This window comes from Halichoerus grypus, chromosome 6 (assembly GCF_964656455.1).
Source record: "Halichoerus grypus chromosome 6, mHalGry1.hap1.1, whole genome shotgun sequence".
NCBI lineage: Eukaryota > Metazoa > Chordata > Mammalia > Carnivora > Phocidae > Halichoerus > Halichoerus grypus.
In genome coordinates, this window is record NC_135717.1 from 175,860,702 (window position 1) to 175,879,482 (window position 18,781).

An 18,781-nucleotide genomic window follows, 5' to 3' on the forward strand; every position below is an offset into this window, starting at 1 on the left:
TCCTTTAGAGACACTGTCGTCCCTTCTGTACTGGGAGTCAGTGCTCGCTGGCACAGACAGGGGGACACGAAATGGGTAAGGTCCTAAAGGGAGCTACTCAACTATTCCTACTTGTAGATGATGGTACAGTAGAAAACCCCCAGATCTGGAGGTAAGGTGTTTTTTTTAAGATTTTATTTATTTGACGGAGAGAGCAAAAATGGGGACGGGGGGGGCGGGGGGGAGAAGCAGACCCCCCCCCGCTGAGCAGGGAGCCCGACACGGGGTTCGATCCCAGGACCCCGGGACCATGACCTGAGCCGAAGGCAGACCCTTCACCAACTGAGCCACCCAGGCGCCCCATATGGGTAAGTTGTCATAGTAAGAGGCATGTTTTCTGGATACCAGATGATACACTAAAAAGATTTTAAAAATCACATTTCTATGTAAAAACAAAAAAATTTTAGAATAGTCCCAAAATATAGTTTTTAGGAACATAGCTGAACAATTCAGAGATTGTGGGAAAATTATAAAACCACTTGGGTGGCTCAGTCATTAAGCGTCTGCCTTCAGCTCGGGTTGTGATCCCAGAGTCCTGGGATCGAGCCCCGCATCGGGCTCCCTGCTCAGCGGGAAGCCTGCTTCTCCCTCTCCCGCTCTCCCTGCTTGTGTTCCCTCTCTCGCTGTCTCTCTCTCTGTCAGATAAATAAAATACTTAAATAAAAAAAAAAACTATTCGAAAGACCTGAGTGAGGACTTATAAGTGGGAATGTATGCAGTGTTCCTAGACTGGAAAGTTCACCTTCATGATGGAAATGTCTTCTCAGACATGCAGAATTAAGAAGCAAGTTCCAGAAAATGACACACAGTGTGACTCCTTTCAGGTGAAGAGCAAAACCTGTGGAATAAGACGTTGCGGGGACTGTGTGTAGGGAAAGAAAGCACCTTTCTTGTGCCTGCTTGGGCTCGGGGACTGTGGCCCGCCGAGTAAGCAGGCCGGTGAACAGCAGAAAAGGCAAACAATTATTTGATGCTGATAGCTTATTTTTTGTACATGGAGACATTTATAGAGAAAGATCGGAAGACCCAAAGAAGCAGTTAGACCCTGGGGCTTATGCACCATTTTAACAAAAGGGCAAATTTGTCAAGACGTGACAAGACGAAGGAAAAGGGGTTTGGGCTTCTAAGGTAACAGGACTTTATTGGGTGATTTCATGTGGGGAAGTGAGGGAAGGTTAAGGGTTGTGCAGACCCATCTTGGCGCCGACTGTCCCAGTGGTAGAGGCGGTTCAGCTCCTGGCGTGAGAGAGGAAGACATGGCTTCTCAAGGGGAAGTTCACGTCCTTTCCAGCAGATGGGGTGGGGGGCAGAGGGCGCCTCCTGCATTTGCTGCTCCTTGACAGTCTGCAGCTCAAAACAATCCTTATGCCAAAGTGGCCGATTTCAGGGTGAGCTGTTCTGACCCCCTCACGTGGATAAACAAGGGAATGGTACACTGGAAACGGGGGTCCCCCCACAAGGGGAACACAGGGACTTTAGGGTGAAGTTCTGTCTCTTGGTCTGGGTGGTAGCTACACATTGTTCGTTTTATTCTTGTTCTTTCAGTTGTTACAAAGGTGGGGGCACCTGGGTGCTCGGTCAGTTGGGCGTCCGACTCTTGATTTCGGCTCAGGTCATGGTCTCAGGGTTGTGGGACCGAGCCTGTGGTCGGCTGGGCTCCGTGCTCAGCGGGGAGTCTGCCTGGGATTCTCCCTCTCCCCCTGCTCACATGCACCTGCTTGCTCTCCAAAAAATAAAAAAAAAATGTGCATATGGGGCGCCTGGGTGGCTCAGTCCGTTGAGCGGCTGCCTTCGGCTCAGGTCATGATCCTGGAGTCCCAGGATCGAGGCCCGCGTCAGGCTCCCTGCTCGGTGGGGAGCCTGCTTCTCCCTCTCTCTCTCCCTCTGCCGCTCCCCCTGCTTATGTTCCCTCTATCTCTGTGTCAAATAAAATCTTAAAAAAAAAAATGGGTATATGTGTTTTCACAAAACATGCTCTACTTTCAACAAGAATTTATAAAAGAGAAAAAGAAACTCTGCCCAAAGTAACTTTATTTTTGTCTTCCCAAACATATCAGAGCAAATACGCCATTTTCCAATCTTGAAACCAGCAAGATTACAAGAAAATGAAGCCACGCTTTCAGCCCGTACTTGCAGGTTACACAGGATTGTACCAGAACAGTCGCGCCCGCCCACCGGGCAGCAAGGCGCCGGGCACCAGGTGCTCACTTGGGGAGGAGAATAAGCAGGAATAGGGTCAGAGCGTAATGGCTGCCATGGTGGTTTTGCACCAATAAGTCACAAAGGAAGTTAAAACATAGACTAACCTTCTAGATGATCCTAAGTTTTCACTAACCCACCATCAGTTCCATTTTTTTTTTCCCAAGTCCCTGGAGTCCAGGTGTTGTGGGGCCTTCCTGGAGATCCGTGCCTCTCGCCCACGTGGGAATGTCTGAACGGTCCTTGCGTCCTGTGTGCAGATCATCGAGAACTCTCGGGGTGTTCCGACATCACACACGCCCCAGAAGAGCCCCAAGGCCTGCGGTTCTGGACGTCGGTGTGCGGGCAGCCGTGCGGGAAGCCCGGGGCAGGGCTGGCTCTCTCGGGGAACAGAAGATGCTTACCGTGGCCTGGACTGTTTTTCTAAAATTGGCAGTGGGTTTTAGGACAGACCAGTACTGTTCTGGGGAAACTTGCGAAGGAGCACATTCCACAGCGCGGTTCTGGCTGGCTGGGCCCTGACGTGCGGCTCTGCTCCCACACGGAGCTGCCCGTCCTCTGGTTTCTTCCAACCAGCAGCGAGCACTGAGAATCACAAACGGCCAGTGTAGCTTCCCACTCCGCACCCAGACTCGGCGCCCACCCACGACTTCGTAGACCATGCCATTTGTGCGATTACTTGATAATACGGTCTGTTGAAAAAACCACTGTTAAAGCTGCCCTTCTGCCTGACCCGGATGGGACTGAGTGATAAAGCAGGAGGTTTCGTGTATACTTCAAAATACAAACGCTGCAAGTGAATTCTAAAAACGTACGATGCCTGCCGATGCCAACAGGCCCAGCTGCACCTCCGAATGCCGAGCGCACGACGGCGCGTCAGGAACGACCTCCTCTAAGTCGGCCTTCCGCTCTCCGCGAACCAGAGTTCGGGCTCTGCAGCTTGTATTTCAGACGGAGCTATTTTCGATGCATCTTCCACATACCTAAGTGTGCATACAAAGAAGACGAGGCCAGAGCGCGGACGAGGGCCGCCCCAGGGGCCAGGGGGGGGGTCACAGCTACGGGGAAGCCCCGGCCGTTGCGGCTCCGGCTCGTCCGCAGACGTCCATGGCGCTAACCACGGAGACACCAGGTGTGGTCTTCTGGTTGAAAAGGACATCATTTTCAATAAATATATAGACTCAAGTGTGAAGAAAAGCACAAGTCTGGACCACGTATGTGGACTTGGGGCCTGCACCCAAGGAGCCCCGGGCACTCGGGACCCCACCCCCGGCGGGGCTCGGGCACTCGGGTTTGAAGTGAACACAGAATTCACGAAGTGCATTTGTATCTCCTGCGCACCCGCTTCCTTCCGCTTCCCCCCGAGGCCCACCTGTTACCCACTGGGTCGTATGAAGCTTCGGTACTCCACATTTAAAATAGATGCCAGGTCCCGAGCTCATGATTGTTCTTGCTACCAGCTGGATTGTCCCAGAAGCACTAGCACGATGAAAGCAAGGGCTGGGATTTTAAAGAAACAGGGTCCCTCCTGTCCGTGTCCTTCTCCCTAAAATGGTCCTGCTCTGAGGTCACCGAAGCCGCCCAGGATGCACCGGATCCAGTAAGCGCGTCCCGAGCACAAGTTAAGGTGAAGATAACATGAAGGCAATCCAGTATTTTCCAAAACCTGATCACAAACCTTCGAGTAAGTCCTGCAAAGTGGATCAATGAGCCTAGGTACCTCCCATCCAGATGCTGTGCCCACTGTCCCTAAAATGACTGCAGTAGAGCCACAGATGGGCCCTTGAAAACTCTGCGCCGTTGGCATAAAATCTAAGAAGGCGGCGCCCCCAAACTGACAAGTGCCATTTGCTGAGAATAAGTTACATGAAACGCAACCCACAGGTTCACAGAGAGCTGAAAATGCCAGGTATGTTCACAAAATTGTTGACAAAGGTATTTTGTCTAAAGTCAAGATCTAACTATCAAAAATAAATTTCTAAATTTAAACGTATGTATCAACATAATTGTTCTGCAGAAATTTTCTTAAATAATGTTCACGCTTCCCAAGCACAGCAAGGCAGGTGATGCGGGAGGGTGGCTCAGCTGTCCCGTTCTTCCTTAGGACACTCCTCGATGCCCCGTGCAAAGAGGCGGACGAGCTGGCAGTGGACCCTGCAGAGACAAAGGGCCACGTGTGACCCCCAGTGCCTCCTGACCCTTGGCCCCGCAGCTGGTCAAGGCTGGAGGGGGGGTGGGGGTCTCCTCATGGCCGGCTCTGGGCTTGACCCCGCAGGGACAGGTCAGGGGCACAGAGTGACTTACCCACACTCTTTGAGAAGCCTGTTTTGTAAAGGGAGCGGAGGGCCCTGCAGACGCGGGTCCACACCAGCACCCGCCCTTTAGCAGCGTGACGAGCCTCTAGATGATCGTGTTCCAAGCTTTCAGGGCAGCAGGGAGGGGGCTCCGTGGGGGGCGACCCCCCTCATATGGGATGTGCAGGATGTCTGGTCACCCAGGACGAGTGGGCTCCACCCCAACCCTGGCCCGGGGGCCCGAAGCATGGCCAGGGTGCCCTGGAGACCCCGCCTCCCACAACAAGCATGATGAGAGCCGAGGGGCTCAGTGGTCCGCATGGCCATCAGCCCACCGGCAGGGCCACCGTCCCCCTTAATTAATGCCATTGCGGCCTCCTCCAAGATGTTCGGTAGGAAAAACCCCCTAACTAAGCCACTCGCTGGTTAAGGCATGGTAGTATTTTCAAGATACATAGGATATACTTCATAAAAGAATGCTGTTCCTAATTTTCAAAGTAACCTAGTTTTTAAGTAAATCCTTAAGCCAGGATTAAAAATAATTCCATGTCTTTAGGGGCGCCCGGGTGGCTCAGTTGGTTAACCCACTGCCTTCGGCTCAGGTCATGATTCCAGAGTCCTGGGATCAAGCCCCGCATCGGGCTCCCTGCTCAGCGGGAAGCCTGCTTCTCCCTCTGCCTGCCGCTCCCCCTGCTTGTGCTCTTTCTCTCTTTCTCTCTCTCGCTGTCTCTCTCGATGTGTCAAATAAATAAATAAAATCTTTTTAAAAAATAAATAAATAAATAAAAAATAAAAATAATTCCATGTCTTTAACTTGTAAGATTACAGAAGCTGAATCCCCGCACATACAACTGTCCTGGCGGGTTTTCCTGCGGCCTCGTGGCCACCTCTCGTCCTCGGATGCCTGCGGGTCTGGAGAGGACCCACTGCCCCGCGAGCCGACCCCCAGCTCCAGCCACAGGTGGGACCCCCTGAGGCCGCGGGGCTGCTGGTGGACTCGGTGACGTGGGGCCCGGGAAGTGTCTGCCAAGGTGGCCGGCTCGTCTAACGAATACGTCGTGTTGTGACCCACGTGGTGATGCCCCAGTACCCTTCCCGAGCGAGACGGCGGCGCGCGGGGACTGACCCCGGAGAGCGCGCCCCCGGGCTGTGGGACGCGGAGCTCACGGAGCGCGGGGCCCGCGGGTGCGCACCTGACCTCGATGGAGGGGCTGCTCAGGGTCTCCCCGTCACAGTTCCAGGAGCTGTTGGACGCGGCGCCACAACACGGGGGCGCGTCACTGCACACGGGCCCGAACCGCATCTTCCCCCGCTCCTTGAGGTCGCTGTCCTCCTCCTCCACATGCTCCGGCAGAAACTGGAACTTCTTGACTCGATAAACTTCGACAAAAGCGAAGTCAAACTACCGAGAAACACAGCAGGGAGATCGTGTTAGAGGTTCTGCGGGGGAGGCCGGGCGTGGGCAGCGGCCACGGCTGCGGCCACAGCCACGAGCACTTTCTAAAGAATTCTGGCAGGGCGCCTGGGCGGCGCAGTCGGTTGAGCGTCCGAGTCTTGGCTTTGTCTCAGGTCGTGATCTCAGGGTCGTGGGATCGAGCCCCATGTTGAGCTCTGCCCCTCCCCCCACTCTCTCTAAAAGATAAATTTTTTAAAAAAAAAAGAATTCTGGTGGTTCCCTAGCAGTAACTTGTAGAATTCTTTACCTTTTTCACAAGCACTATTTTAAAAGCCACATAAAAACGCCATTAGACTAGACCTTAAATACAATTTAAGTAAAAAAAAAACAATAAAAAACCACCCACAAATCTTGGTAAAATCAGAGACGGACCCACAGCTCCGGGCCTCTCGATGCCGTGCGACGTGGGGTCTCCGCTGTGTGGACAGGGATGCCCGCGACTATGGAAGGTTTGCTGGAGGAGACTCTGTGCTTCTAGCGAGCCTTCACCAGGAGCCCCTGAGACTAGGCGCTTCCAGCGGGTGAGGCCCGGCCCGGAAAACCGCCCCCGCTCGCGTGGAGGCACCAGCCGGCTCCCAGCGCACCGCGAGCAGGGACGGGGCCACGGAGCCCACTGGCCACCGTGGGGCGCGGCACGAGCCCGCCACTCACCTGGTCACCCTGGTTGGTGTGCCTCACGAGAAACCTCAGAAAGTTGAAGCGGGAGCATTTCCGGATAAGGATGAGGTCGGAAGACCCGTCCCCCAAGTGGGCGGCCGGGGAGAGGCCCTGGGGGCTCCGGGGACAAGCGCAGGACATGTTGGTGGCGTTGATGGCCAGGAACTTCCCGCAGACCACCTTCCACTCTTCCACCTCCTCTAAAGCAAAAAGGGGCGTTGCGGACGGGAAGTTAGATGCGCCGGGCGTCCCGAGACCATCCCCACAAATTCCCCACGCAACTGACCGCCCCCAGCAGCAGCGCAAAGAATCCTGTGCCGACCGCCGGGCCCAGAGAGCCGCCTCCCAAGGGCAGAGCTGTTTCGCTGGTCCCCGTGGGGACTTTTGGAAAATTTAGAACAGGGGTCGCCCAGTCTGGCCTGCCCCTGATTTTGTGTGGCCTGTGAGCTAAGAGTAATTTTCACATTTTTAAACGGTTGGAAATAAAGACGAATGATATGTTGTGACGTGAACATGCTCTGAGGCTCTCGGTGCCCATCAGGAACGGTTTGGGGCGCCCCTTCCCTCATGAGTGCCGGGCCAAGCCCGAAGGCTCGCGTGTGAGCGGGTGGCAGGGGCGCTCGCTGGGCCCCGGGCAGAGCATCGTGGGGGACGGGGGCCTGGCTGGCGCCCCAACAGCGGGTCCCCTGCCATCTGCGCCTCCCCAAAGCTGGCAAACGGCCACCATCTGCTGCCACCGGGAGCTCAGGAGAAAGGGATGCGCCGAGCGACACCGGCGGAGGGAGAGACCGGCCGCGGGAAGACGCGATGTCCTCCAAGATTCAAAAACGCGCAATTCCGCACACGGTCGTGACCGTGCTTCTGAGACGTTACCCGTGTTCTCCAAACCGTACAACGACTTCTTCTGCTCCTCTTCCAGCTGCTGTTTGCTTTGCCTGCACACAAAGCATCTGAAAGACAAGGACAGCACGACCCTCCCTGCGGTGCGCAGACGGGACCGCGGGCCGCGGACGCTCGGCACGGACACAGGGCTGCGCTAATTCCCATGTGACAGCAAGCTCGGTTTCAGAGGCTTAGCTAACAGTATTTCCTTTGCACACCAATTTGAGTCCTCCAAATTAGATGTTGTAACAACTACACACGTCCGCGAGTCCTGCTCTAACACGTGTAAGCATCACAAGAACAGAGAGAGCCCTAACGAGGCCGTGAAGCCAGGTCTGCTCGGCCCCCAGTTAAAGAGATTAGCTCAGCAGCTCAGCTTAGCGACACGTCGGTAAAACAGCTCCTGCCTCTAACTGTTCTGATTTATGGCCTCAAATCCTTCACTTCCAGAAGGGACGCACGCGGGTGCACGTGACCCCGGAGGCCCTGCACCAAGTTAGGCCATCGCTGGGCACGCGAGAACCACGTTCTCCCATCCACACCGAAGACGCCCCGCGTCCACGGTAGGAGCACAGCCCCGAATAGCCCGGCTTTAGTTCGTGCCACGTGCAGCAGACACGCGGGAGAACGCGCTTACCCTGCCCGGCAGGGCTTCCGGTCCCTCGGAGACCCCACCGTGTGCCGTGCTGGCAGGAAAGACACCGTCCCTTCGTAGCAGTGATGGGAGAGAAAGGTCTTCAAACCTGAGAGCAGAGCGGAAAGCCATCAGCCCAGCGGCACCTCCCAGCCACGGGACCCCAGGACACGCCACCAGCGCGTTCCGAGACCCGGGTGACGGGAGCATGAGGGACCGGGCCACGCTGGGCGCCTGGTCACCAGGGCTGCCCCCACCAGGGACCCCTCCTGGCCTGCCCGCAGGTCGCTGGCGTCTGCTGATGTCTGTACAACTTGAAGGAGATGCTTCAAAGGGCAAAGCCCCCAGAGCCCCCCTCTGCTCCTTCCAGACTGTTGGCCGACGCCCCAGCGTCCCCCAGGCTCGGCCGCCCAAGGTCACCCAGGACCACTCCGCGTCTGGGAAGAACTCTGACGAAGTCCACGGCAGCACTGCCACCAGAGGACTGTGGCCAGCCCCCATGGCAGACTGCGGTGAGCTGTCCGCTCTCCTGGCCTGCCTCGAACTGACCCCAAAGTGCGTGGCATGAACCCAACCCGCTGAGTGGAGGAAGCCCAGCAGGACATGTGAATGGGGCCACAGTGGGGCCGGGCTGTGTCCTGCAAGAACAGTGACACCACGTCCCCAAGTCGGATGCAGGGCCGGCACTGGCCACGGTCACACCTGGTGTGACAGGGACGGCACTGAACCCCCCGCCCCCGCCTCCGGCCTGCCCTGCCAACACCTAGCACGTGGCTGGGCACCTGCGAGATGCTCAGGAACCACCTGTCCTGTGGAGAAACCACTTCCCCGTGGCCCCTGGCGTCCACCATCCTCCCGCTGCTCGTCCCCCCCTCTCCCCCCAGGACACCCCTGCCGGGCCCCTGCAGGGCAGCCTCTCTCCCGGACAGCAGTGACCCATCTCTGCCTGTCCTTGGACGGACCGGGTGCATGTCCCGCGGGCCCTAAAACGTCAGCCTCCTCTTGCCTCCAGAACAACCTCCGAGCATCGCGGCGTGTTGGGTTCCAGGTGGGGGTGGAGATGTGGGCAGGACGTGCCCGTGTCCCAGTGGAGGGGTGACCGCAGGCCGGGACGAGGCCCCACGGGCTCAGGGAGCGCGCGGCCAGCGCAGCAGCCGGTAGTCAGGAAGACGGCGCCAGTCTTTCCTAATTCCCTCTTCGTCGTTCCTTTTCCTAACTATGGTTTATTACATGTATTTCTTATTCTTATTTCAGAGTTCCTTACATTTTAACTTTCAAGCCACACTGTACTTAGGCAGGTCTTTGCGGTGCCTCAAGCTCAGCAGATTACTGTCCCCTTTTCTCCCAAGAAGAGGGTTCAGATTTTAATACCTGGGATTCTCCGATTGAGCTCAATACAGATTCGCCCAAAAGCAAACTGGAAAGGGCAGTGACCAAATGACATTGATCAAACTCAGCCAAGGAGCACTTGTGGGCGGCAGGCGTGCCCACCAGCCTCTGCAGCGTCAGACCCCTTTCCGAAGGCGACACCGCTCGACATGAGCAGACTGTCCCTGTTCTGCGTGGTCTGCAATGGACTTCCAGTTCCCACCAGTTCCCACCAGTTCCCACCAGTTCCAGCTCTGCGGCCAGTAAGGGGAACGGGTCTGTGGCCAGGGGTGGGGGTTCTCGGGTTCTCGGGGTGCTGGCCCTGCCCCGCGGGCGCCCCGAACCCGGCAGACGAGCACCCGCGGCTTCTGTCGGTGGAGACGGGCGCGGTGCAGGGGAGGTCAGACGGCGGGCGTTACTGTGCGTTACCTGAGAAGTCGTATCTGATGAGACCCATCCACCGCTTCTTCTCACTGTCCTTGATGATGTCCCCGTAGAAGCCGTACCCCAGCAGGGACACGGAGTACCGCAGCAGCGTGCTGTTGTGATGCACGGAGGACACGTCCATGGGCAGCGAGTCCCCTGCGGAGAGAAGCGGTCCCCTGTCCACTCCCACGCCGCACCTCCTCCCGCCCCGACGGGGCCTGGCGGGCACGCGCCGACGCAGATGATTAACACAGGAGGGAGGCGGGGGGCTGGGCGCCTGCGCTTCACTCAAATGACAGAATTTCACGAACGTTTCCAAAACAGGTTTGGAAAGCTGTCCTGTCGGGACGGAACACCCACAGCCCCACGGAGCGCGCGCGTGCTGTGAACGGAGGGAAAGGCACCCACGTTCTAAAACTGGCAGTCGTCACTGCACAACTCATCAGCAGCACCTGAGTGGCTCCGGTCACAAGGACGAAGCACTGTCGTTGGCGACGAGGAGGGGGCCACGTGCTTGCGGAGCAGGGGCCGTGGCCATTCCTGGCTTTCTGAGCCGGCGACTAGCAACACGGGTGGCCTCCCGCCCTCGGGGCTGAGCGCGCAGGTGCCCGGTTAACGCCCCATGGAAGGGGCGTCGCAGGTGGCATGGATTCGGGCCTGGGCAAGCCTGTCCTGATGGGGACGGGGGCCGCGTCCCGGATGCAGCACCAGAGAGCAGAGCACCGGGCGAGCGTGGGGCATGTCGGGGCCAGAGGGTCGGCCTGGCCCGCACATGGGGACACTGAGGCAGCTGGTCAGGTCTCAGGGTGTGGCTGCGGAGCGGGGGCCCCAGACGGCTCTGAGCAAGGTCTGTGCTAATGAAGCATCCCCCCCGATGGCCACGGGAAGACAGGACGAGATGGGAGGTGGCAAGGAACCAGGGCCCAGGGAGCCCTGCTGGTGGGAGGCCCAGGGAGGTCCGCACGGCTCACATGGCCAGTGCCACGGACAGGGACCTACCCACGATGATGTGCAGAGCAGACGTCTCCGCATCGTTCGTGCCCACCGTCGAAAAACACACACAGTCTGTTGACCCTAAAGAAGGAAAAAAAGGAAGGTCTTGGATATCATTATAGTAATTTAAAATAGCAGCAGGTTTCCAACGGAGTGATCCGCTCTTCCTTTTGGCCCTGGAGTAAGGACACAAGGACTCAACACGAGCTATATAAAGTGAATACTGGACAGATGGAGATTAATTCATCAGAAATGCGGAGACTGCCTGCAGTAATCCCACTAGTTCCTCACTGAGCTTTCAGACACTGCTGCCCCGGCTTGGGGAGCGGAGCCCGAGACACGTGGCCGGTGGTGGCGGCCGGGGCATCGCTCCGCACTCTGCACAGCATCTATGTCCCCCCTTCACACACCGGCGGCCACAGGACCCATGGGCATATGCAGAGTCATCACCAGCGGGAATGTGGGTGCAGAACAAGAACCCGTGGACGTCCCAGAAAAAGCCCCGTGGAAGCCCGTGCCCGGACACCGGCGGCCTGATTCACAGAATGCTCTGGGGCCCATTGCTGCTCAAAGACGCACGGCAGCTGCCACCTAACAGCCTGGAGGGGACCCCACGGAGCTCAGCGAGCACACATTTCCCACTGACATGCTCGTCCGTAGACTGGGGGTGACCTCAGGGCACCCAACTGGTACCAGGATCCCTGGGGCGTGGTGATGATGCTACGGACCATCCCTACGTCTGTCCTGCTTCTAACTGGGGCATAATCCAGGTGACTGTTCTCAGCCTGAGTGGGCAGAGAATCTCCTGGGCTCTTATTTATCACAGGTTCCTGAACCCCACTCCCACGAGATTCTGATTCAACAGGTCTGGGATGGGGCTGAGCAATCTGAATTTTAACACGTCTGCTAACTAGTTGAAAAAGCCTAGTGTGGATTTCCCAAGAGTAAAGTGTGTGACAGGATCTAGAATTGCACCATATTGCCACAGACCCACACCCATCAGGGAATAACCGGAGTTAACGGGCACAGAAGCCTGCCCGTCCGCAGGGTCCAGATGCCCCACCCTCAGGACCCTGAACAATCAACGAGTCTCCCATCATGAGTGACGTCCCCTGAAGCCGGAAAGCTCGTGGTTCCCCACAGACGTGCTGGATTGCAAGCACCCTGTGTTATGTCTCAGAGTAACAGAACCCGGTCCAGTTTGTCATCAGAGTGGAGGCTCTTAATTATTTCCTCTGAGTGCCCATAAGGCTTCTGATTGCTGGTAAATTATATGAACACACACATATGTTTTTAATATGAGTATTTTTCTTTTTTTGTTAATCTTTTTTTTTTTTTAAAAGATTTTATTTATTTGACAGAGAGAGAGCACGAGTGAGAGAGGGAACACAAGCAGGGGGAGTGGGAGAGGAAGAAGCAGGCTTCCTGCCGAGCAGGAAGCCCGATGCGGGGCTCGATCCCAGGACCCTGGGATCATGACCTGAGCCAAAGGCAGACGCTTAACGACTGAGCCACCCAGGCGCCCCTTTTTTTGTTAATCTTAACCTGAAGACTTCAGTAGTATCTCATTCCAAAAATGAGCCAAGAAGTAAAAATTTTTAAACTGATTTTTTTTTTAAAGATTTCATTTATTTATTTGAGTGAGAGAGAATGAGAGATAGCACGAGAGAGAAGAGGGTCAGACGGAGAAGCAGACTCCCCGCTGAGCAGGGAGCCCGATGTGGGACTCGATCCCAGGACTCCAGGATCATGACCTGAGCCAAAGGCAGTCACTTAACCAACTGAGCCACCCAGGCGCCCAAAAAATAAAAATTTTTAAATAAACATCTAAGACCATAGGAGTACGTCTTAAAATATTAAAAATTCACAGCAACAGCATCTAAGAACCCGTGTGGTTTCAGAGTCTCCCACACCCTCATCTTTGTAACGAAGGGTACCTGGACAACCGGCATGAACATTTCTAAGAGAACAAACTCTGAAAGAGCTGTTTAGTAACTCTGAACTATGCCCTCAGGTAGTTCTTCCCATCCTCAGAACTTTCCAGAACGTCCGTGGAGCCCACTTGCTCCCCTTGCGTGCCCCGGGCCTTGTTTACTTCCCCGGCACGCCGACCCGGACTCCAGACTCGCCTGCATTCACAGAGATGGGACCGCACCCCCAGCAGGAACTCCGCCAAGGATGCCCAATAAGCACGAAGCAGCGAGCGTCTGGTTCCTATCCTGCCCCGCGGCCTAGACGCCCGAGGCCTCGCCAGGCCGGACACCACCACGAGGGAAGCGGAGTCTCCGGATGGGACTCCCCAGGGCTCAGTGTGCACGTGTGGGGCACCCGGCAGAACCACAGCAAAGCAGGCCGTGGTGATGACCCATCTCCGGGATGGCGCCGCACTGTTCCCAAGCTGCTGGAGGCGTCTCATCCACGGAGGTGTGGACGGGACAGGGCGAGGCGCCCGGCCTTCCTGGTCAGGCGTCCAGGCCCTGGCTGGGCTGGGGTGTGGCCCCCGTGTACTAGCGTTCAGGATTTCCCAGGGTCCTGCCCCTGGACCGGCAGGCGACCTGAGCTTCTGACAGGTTTCGGGGATGGTTTTGCTAAAAAGTCAGATTTCTTAAAGGAGGTCATCACTCAGCTTACTCCCTCCTCAGGAGCCTCCCTGGGGCCGCCGCCCTCTGCCCGCAGCTCCCCCTGCACCCCACCTCTTGCTCCCCGCTCACACCTCCTGGCCAGAGCCAGGCTCGTCCTGCCCTGGGGCCCCTGTAGGGGCCACTGCTGCCCAAAGGCAGGGCTGTCTTCACCGCACTCCGGGTCCTGGACCAGCGTCACCCCGAGAGGCCTCCCAGAGCACCGTGTGCCCCCCACCACTCGGCTCTCTGCGTTCTGTACCCACAGTCGGCCTCCCTGCACCCTGGGGGCCCCGCCTCGCTCACCCTGGGGCCCACAGCGGGGCTGGGAAGCCTGTGTTGTGAGCGTGCGTGATCACCAACTGAACGAGTGACCTGCCCGAGCTCCAGGGAGCCTTCAGCTCGTGGCACCTTCCGTTTTGAAGGGGCCAGCTTGGCGCAGCCCGGGTACCGGCAGACAAGTCCCCCAAACACCGTTCCATCCTTTTAACTTTGAGTGTGCTTTCAACAGCTCATCCCTTGGATGTGACCTAACTCCCCGGGCATTTCCTCAGACATCTGTGTGGCCAAGGCTTTGACCAAGAGGAAGCCCCAGCTGGAAACGCGAAGTCTGGCTCAGACCAGGCGACAGGACGGGGTTCTGTGACCAAGTCCGCAGAGGCGCGGGGGCTCTGGTGTGCCCACGGAAACAAGGACAGAGGCCCCCCTCCTTCTGTGGACTGGCTCCTTCCTCTAAATCCTCAAGTGAATGGGGCAGCTGGGTGGCTCAGTCGTTGGGCGTCTGCCTTCGGCTCAGGTCATAGTCCCAGGGTCCTGGGATCGAGCCCCGCATTGGGCTCCCTGCTCCGCAGAAGCCTGCTTCTCCCTCTCCCACTCCCCCTGCCTGTGTTCCCTCTCTCGCTGTGTCTCTCTCTGTCAAATAAATAAATAAAATCTTAAAAAATAATAATAATAATAAATAAATAAATAAATAAATCCTCAAGTGGAAAGAGACTAGAATTTATAAAGCATCGGCACCGGAGCAGGGATTTGGTCTCGACACGCTGTCTCGGACCACCCCAGCCACCCCGAGGCTGCCACACACCGGCTAGACCCCCGCAGCGCTGGCCATCTACTTCCGAGCACTGGCCCCAGGGCCCCCAAGGAGCCCCGTCTCCAGTCTCCATCAGAACTCTTGCCCCCACCCCGATGCCTCGTCTTCGTGCCCCCAGGTTACCAAGGCCAACATCACGGGGTCGCCCTGCTGCCTCCTTCCTCCTTCCGGCTCCACCCGAGGCCTGTGGCTCTGCTGCCAGGCTACGCCCGAGGCGCACCCACCGCTCGGCCACGGCCCAGCAGCGGCATCTCCCCGGGGCGCGGGCAGCGCTGCCAGGACGGAGCGCAGGGTGCTCTTCCGGCCCGTTCAGGTAACGCTGCCCACCGGCCTCGACGACATCCTCGCTCTCGAGCTGGGTCCTTGTGCGGGCCCCCCGGTGACTCCACTCCTGGCACGGCCCTGCCAGCCGGGCCCCTTTCCCGGGCACACAGCCCTGCCCCAGCTGACCCTCGGCACACCCACGTCCGTGCCGGCCGGCCGCTCACCGGTCGCCTCTCAGGAAGGGCCCTGGGCTCCCACCGAGAGAAGCCCCTCCTGGCCACTGTCCCTGAACCCATTCTCTCCAAGCATGCCGCCATGGAAAACCCTTCTGCGCCCACGTCTCCTGTGCGGTGGGGGCCTCCCGTGGGGGCAGAGGCCACGCCCATGTCGTCCTCTGCCGGAGCCCAGGGCCCGGAAGGCCCACAGCGCGCACCCCGCCCGTCCCCACGACCCTGCCGCGTGTGGGAGCCGCAGGGCCTCCTACGCTGCGCTTCTGAACATGAACAGCTCAGGGCTGGAAGCGTCAACGCTCCTGTGGGCCAGCGGCCATAGAAGACGTCACGGAATAGCAGTTCCGCAGATAGAAAAATACAATTCGTGTCGTCCAGAACAGAACACGTGCAAACTCAAAAGACAAGAGCCTGACTTGGGAAAAAAGTTGTGAGCTGTAACCAACCAAGAATAAACACGTCTACTATATAAACAACATTATTCCGTCAGAAAAAGAGCCTTCTCCTGACTGTGGGGTGGGGCAGAGCGGTCCCTCGGGGGCCCTGTGACTGCTCATCCTGGCCCGTCAAGCGGGGGGGCCGTGACTGCTCATCCTGGCCCGTAAAGCGGCACCACGACGGCAAGGCCTTCACAGTGGTTGTAAACGACGCGACATGATGCTCCAGGTGGGATTTTTGCCCAGCCTGTATCACTGTCACCCAGGGGCAGACCCGGGGTGCTGGGCAGGGGCGCCTCCTCCCTGTGGCCTTGTTTGCAAAGCCTCGAAGCAACAATGCACAGGCTTTACTTAGCTCAACACGGTGGTTTTTCAAAGAACTAGGCACTTCCTACAGACACAATGAGCCAGGGGCGCCTGGGGGCTCAGTCCGTTGGGCGTCCGACTCTCGGTTTCGGCTCAGGTTGTGATCTCAGGGTCGTGGGATCGAGCCCCGCATTGGGCTCCAATCTTGGTGAGGAGTCAGCCGGAGATTCTCTCTCTCCCTCTGCCCCTCCTCCCCCCACCCCTCAAATAAATAAATAAATAAATCTGAAAAAACAAAACAAAACAACACACTGAGCCAGACCTCTTTGGGACACAGCCCAGGAGCCCACGGGGTGAACGGCCCCTGGTCCCCATCCCTCCCCTTCTTATATAGGAAGGCGCCCCACCCCAGTGCGTGAGCCCCCCCACCAGCCCAATCCCCCCACCCCTGCCAGCTGGTCAGTCCTTTGAGAGCAGACTGTCCCCCAGCCGCCGGCTTCTCAGCACCCGTGGGAAGCAGGACAGGACTCCCTCAAACACACATCAGGGATCCTTACTTGCTCATAAACTGTCTCAACCAAGTCTGCACCCGTGTGGTGATAAAATCACCGTCTCAGCAACAAAATGAACCTGAAGGAAAACCAAGCTTGATGCCCCCAGGGAAGGGGGGGAGGCGGCGCCCCTACCTGCAGGGATGATGCCAATCCTGAGCGGGCTGGGCACCAGCGCTGCCCTGGGCTGGTTCTGGTCCACGCCGGCGTTCCGCTGCGTCCTGCCGACCAGGCCGTGCAAGACCTCGCTGAACATGCCGTCTCCACCGACGCAGACGATTCTGCAGGGGAACACGGGCTGTTAGGGTCCCTCTGCTGTCCCCACAATCCCCCCACAATGCCGCACTCTCCCCTGGGAGCCCGCTCCTCGCGGAGAATGCCCTCCTCCTCGGCCCACAAGCCGCATGCTTCCCTTCAGGCCACGCTGCTAAGAAATAAGCCGACAAAAGCAGAACAGACCTCTCCCTCCACGGCCCTCCACCAGCCAGACTCCGGCAGGCAGCCCCGCGCCCTTAACCTTCATGCCGCCTGGACCCCGGGGGCCGACCCGCCCCGCCGAGCCCTCAGCTCAGGCTCCCCACACGGGCTGCACCACGGTCTCCAAACCCGACTGCAGCTCCTTATCTCACGGCTTGGTAACGTCACTGTCACTTGGGTTACGAGTCCCTGCGAGTCTCCTGTAGGATTCCATCACTGGGACCAGTCAGTTCTCCCCCAGACGTCCTGGAGACCATCCCTCTGCGTGTGTCGTCCGCCGCTGTCCAGCGGCTTTGCCTACAGCTCCTGACCTCCCGCAGCCGTCCTGGGCCTGATCCCACATCAGTACTCGCCACACGGCCTTCAAAAGGGTCCTTCCAACACACCTGATCCTCAGCACCGGTCTGTGAGCCCCCCGGGTCCTCACCACTGAGGAGGCAGCCGCCCTTCCCCAGGTCTCGAGTGCTCGTTCGCCGAGCACCTGCCACGCGCGAGGCCTGTGCCCGGAGCTGGGGGAGAGCTACGCACAGGGCCCAGGACGCTGGCCCTCCAGGGGCTGACGTGCCAGCAGAGACAGACACAGTGCAGACGCAGCCTCGCACGCAGCAGCCCCCCGTGTCCCACAGCCAAGCACGCACAGCCGGGGCCGACCAAGAGGAGACACCAGACACGCCCAAACCGAGGGGCACGACGGACACCTGGTCTGTACTCCCAAAACCTAAGCCACACCAAGAAAGGCTGAGGAGCGACTCCAGATCTGAGACTAGAGTGCTCACGAGAGCCAGACGGCTAGGCAGGTCTCCCGCTGTAAAGGAACAAGGGGACAACGGGCGGGCCCCGAACGGGGACAGCAAACATGTAAGAGCCTGGTGTCGTGTGGTTTCCCGGGTTATCACGGCATTTGGTTCTGTAAGAGAATAGCCTTATTTCTAGGAAATATGCACTCAACTATTTAGGGACAAAAGGGAATCATGTCCGTAACAGACTTTCAAATGATCCAGAGAAGATTCAAATGATCCAGAGAAGATTCATAGGTAGGAAGACGGAAAAGGAAAACAGCCAGTGGTTGTCTCTAAGGCGTAGAAGGGGGTGGGTGTGACGGAACTTTTCTGCTGTTTCTAATTTTCTCCGATGACAATTAGGAACAAAACTAAGGACAGGGAGTGAACAACACTAAGATGGGTAAAGCCTGATTAGCGTCCACTATGTAGGAGTCAAGATGAAAGGAACTGTACTCACCCATCGTATTTGTCTATGTTGATCTCATATAAACTCTCCTTGGCCTGGTTTGCTCGTTCAGTGACTGTGGGGAAGAATAACATTACGTTGTAGAGCTTACATTCAAATCTGAGAATCCAATTTAAAATAAAAAGCAAGCAAACACTTCCTTTCACATGAGGTCTATAACATCTTCAGGAGGATTTCCTGCAAGAAGTCGTTCTTACGGAGAGGGGACACTGACCTCAGTGGAAGATGACACGCTCAGGGCAAGATGTCACCTACTTGGCATCTAATTGCCAACACATAGTAACTTTTTGGAAAGAGATTATATCTTCTATTTTATAGTTTTTCCTTATTATCCCAGTTATGTTGAAAATTTTAATTAATTGAATTAAAATAAAATAAAACTTAAAAAAAATTAAACTTTAGAATATCCCAAGACGTAAGGAAAAGAAAACGTGAGTCCACAGACTGTGTATTCAACGTAAGAAACAAAAACAAGAACAGAGAAGCTACTGTGCGTGGAGTCTCGTACCCCTGACTTCCCAGCATTTATCATAGCCACTTTTTTTCAATGAAAAGTTCTCTGGAAAGACCACGTTAAAGGTCCACGTGCTGTCCCTTCAGAATCACAGG

At 57.0% G+C, this 18,781-nt stretch overlaps 1 protein-coding gene across 1 annotated transcript in view; it reads right to left on the bottom strand.

The window, feature by feature from the left end:
- Positions 1–2,053: 2,053 nt before the first annotated feature.
- CERK (ceramide kinase) overlaps positions 2,054–18,781 on the bottom strand; it is a 40,459-nt gene continuing 23,731 nt past the window's right edge. Inside the window, exons 5-13 of the mRNA XM_036072836.2 lie at positions 18,164–18,227; positions 16,583–16,728; positions 10,955–11,029; positions 9,959–10,111; positions 8,165–8,270; positions 7,519–7,595; positions 6,640–6,845; positions 5,726–5,934; positions 2,054–4,392 (exon numbers count right to left, since the gene is read on the bottom strand). Of these exons, the coding sequence (XP_035928729.2) occupies positions 4,320–4,392; positions 5,726–5,934; positions 6,640–6,845; positions 7,519–7,595; positions 8,165–8,270; positions 9,959–10,111; positions 10,955–11,029; positions 16,583–16,728; positions 18,164–18,227 (1,109 nt within the window). The 3' untranslated portion in view covers positions 2,054–4,319. The remainder of the gene's footprint in view (positions 4,393–5,725; positions 5,935–6,639; positions 6,846–7,518; positions 7,596–8,164; positions 8,271–9,958; positions 10,112–10,954; positions 11,030–16,582; positions 16,729–18,163; positions 18,228–18,781) is intronic.